The following is a 2,726-nucleotide window of genomic DNA, read 5'->3' as shown; positions in this document are numbered from 1 at the left end:
AAAATTCAATTTTTCTCCACTTACAAAATATACTTCATATTTATTAATTATATTTTTTATTTAACACAGTATATTTTTATATAACTACATAAATCATCATTTAAAATCTAATATTTTTATTTAATATTTGTTTACTATTTTATGTTTCCGTTTAAAATCGATGATGAATATTTTTGATAAAAGTACTAAAAAATAAGTTATCAGATAGTGTTAAAATTATATGAAATAGTTGAGTTAATCAAGTTACAAAATTGGAAGGATGATGTGAAAATTTTTTCTACTATTAATTTTGAGTTTTAAAATGGGGGTTAAGTAAAACAGAAAAATCGGCGAGTATGTATAGTAGATAATGGCGGCGATTAATCGGCGTGGTTAGTGGTGGGGCCCATAGTTTGTCGGGCTGGGGCCCATCTTGTGACTCTGTTGCGCGTCAAGCCAAGTGATCTCAGGGGCCCACAAAACGCCTTCCCTTCTTTCTTTCTCTCTCTCTCTCTCTCTCTTCTCTTCTCTTGCCATGCTTTCCCAGCTTGCAAGCCAAACTAATCTATAGTCTTGTACTCAATTCAATCATCTTCTTCTCTTCTTCTTCTTCTTCTTCACTTGCTAACTTGATCATTTTGCATGCATGGATGTCTCTAAGTTTAACCCCAATTTCCAGGTAACAACAATCTTTCAATTCATCTCCCCTCTTAATTTTACATACATATATATACATATATATAGATTGATAGATAGAAAGATAGATAGATAGATCTTTTGATGTTTTATTTTGGTTTGAATGTTTTGATGCATAGATCATGGCTGGTAGTCATAGACTGGAAGACATGTTAGGAGAGTGTCCTAAAGAACAGCAACAACAACAACAACAACAACAACAAGAAAAGAAACCAAAACCAAACCCAGAAACATCAGTGAAGTGTCCAAGATGTGAGTCCACAAACACAAAGTTTTGTTACTATAACAACTACAGCCTCTCTCAGCCAAGATACTTCTGCAAGGGTTGCAGAAGGTACTGGACTAAAGGTGGATCCCTTAGGAATGTCCCAGTTGGTGGTGGCTGTAGGAAGAACAAGAAGTCCTCTAAAAGAACTCAAGACCATCCCTTAATCACTTCTCCTCTTCCTCCCTTCCCTGCTAACCCTAACCCTAACCCTAATTTCCCTAATCTTAACTCTGGCTTTCTTGATATTCTAAGAAATGGATTCCTTGACACCACCACCAGTAACAACAACAACAACAACAACAACAACAATAACTACAACCACAACAACCTCTGCTATGGGTTTGATGGAGGATTCATGGGCAGTAGTGCTAGCCAAGAGGAGAACAAAGTGTTGATGGGTCTTCAATGGCAACTTGGTCATGTTGATGTGGATTCAGCTGGAGTTGGTTCATCTTGGCATGGTCTTCTCAACAGCTCCTTCATTGGTTAAACACATACTCTACTATTAATACCTTTTGTATTAAATTATAACCTTCTAGTTTCTTCTTATCTATATATATCTATATCTATATCTATATATATATATATATATATATATATATATGAGCTTTGGTGTTGTTTTCAAGACCTTTATCTTTTATGTCTTGAACTTTGTATTCATGATAGATAGCCATTGTTGGAGCTTGGGAAGGAAAAGGAAATATAATAGGAGTAGGGTAATGGAGATGAATGAAGAAAGGTAAAATACAACCTAGGATGTGATATTGGAATGGTGGCATGGAAGTAGAGTTCAAGAGAGAAATGATAAGAGTGGGATCCATATCATTGTGCACCACCTTTGGAGCATGTGAAGCAAAGGTCATGAGGGGTGGGGGAATGTATGTATTACAGCGTGCGCAAGGCCAACCATAATGCTTGCATGCGCTGCACGTGTCCCCATGCACATGCTTTCTTCTTCATTATGACTTTCATTACAAGCTTTGTGTAAGTGGGGTAAGTGATGTGAAAACCATGTTCATTTGAGGTGTTCATTGGAAGCATTGGCTTTGGCTTTAGCTTTAGCTTTAGTGAGTCCTGTTTATATATAGTTGAATGCTTTTGAAGATCTATATATATATATTTATGTATGAATAAAGTTATCTTTTATCATTGCCTTGTTTATCTTTTTAGGGAGATGAACATTTTGGGCTTGTTAATTTGCTTGTCTTTGAATTATATATATATAGTTTCAGAATTGGGTTAGAGTTCTATGATTTGAGCCATGTTTAAATTTGTTTTTTTATGAAGTCATTTTGTTCTTCTCTACATATGTTGATATTTGAAAGTGGAAATTAATCTTGTTGACAATTTTAAATTTTTTCTGAAATTAACTAGTGACAACTGACAAAGTGTTGGCATGAAAATGAAATAAAGGTTTTAGCAATCATTATTGTATATATTCTAATGTAATTTGATTAGTATTAAGATTTAGGAAAAGAAAATGTGAGATATCTAGATATGCATGTCTATTCATGGAATATTGGATTATCTAAATTAAGCCTTCACCAAAAAGTGAATGACTAGAGTACTTGTTTGTTGCATATGATTAAAGCCATTTTCACATGATCATACTATTTTTAAGTAATGCTAAGATTTTTCATATTTTTAAATAATTATGAGCAATTTGTTTATATTCATGAGGAGTAAAGTTATTAGCTGTTTATTTTGGCTTGTGTTTAGTAGATATAAACTCTCAGTAATTTGAGAGTATGTTTGGATTCACTTTTACAAAATTGCTTTTGCT

The 2,726-nt window shown here is 33.6% G+C and overlaps 1 protein-coding gene across 1 annotated transcript; it reads left to right on the top strand.

The window, feature by feature from the left end:
* Nucleotides 1–485: 485 nt before the first annotated feature.
* Nucleotides 486–2,191, top strand: LOC120273101 (dof zinc finger protein DOF4.6-like). The gene is made up of 2 exons (XM_039279751.1): nucleotides 486–658; nucleotides 795–2,191. The coding sequence occupies exons 1-2, from the start codon at nucleotides 626–628 to the stop codon at nucleotides 1,431–1,433; spliced, it is 672 nt and encodes a 223-aa protein (XP_039135685.1). The 5' UTR covers nucleotides 486–625; the 3' UTR covers nucleotides 1,434–2,191.
* The last annotated feature ends 535 nt before the right edge of the window (nucleotides 2,192–2,726 follow it).

Source organism: Dioscorea cayenensis, chromosome 12 (assembly GCF_009730915.1).
Source record: "Dioscorea cayenensis subsp. rotundata cultivar TDr96_F1 chromosome 12, TDr96_F1_v2_PseudoChromosome.rev07_lg8_w22 25.fasta, whole genome shotgun sequence".
NCBI classification, from domain to species: domain Eukaryota; kingdom Viridiplantae; phylum Streptophyta; class Magnoliopsida; order Dioscoreales; family Dioscoreaceae; genus Dioscorea; species Dioscorea cayenensis.
This window is presented reverse-complemented; position numbering and strand designations above follow the sequence as displayed.

Excerpts from the sequence above, each read along its gene's own strand:
- LOC120273101 (XM_039279751.1), top strand. The coding sequence starts at position 626 with ATGGATGTCTCTAAGTTTAACCCCAATTTCCAG. Across the intron at positions 659-794 it reads AGTTTAACCCCAATTTCCAG|ATCATGGCTGGTAGTCATAG; the intron begins GTAACAACAATC and ends TTTGATGCATAG.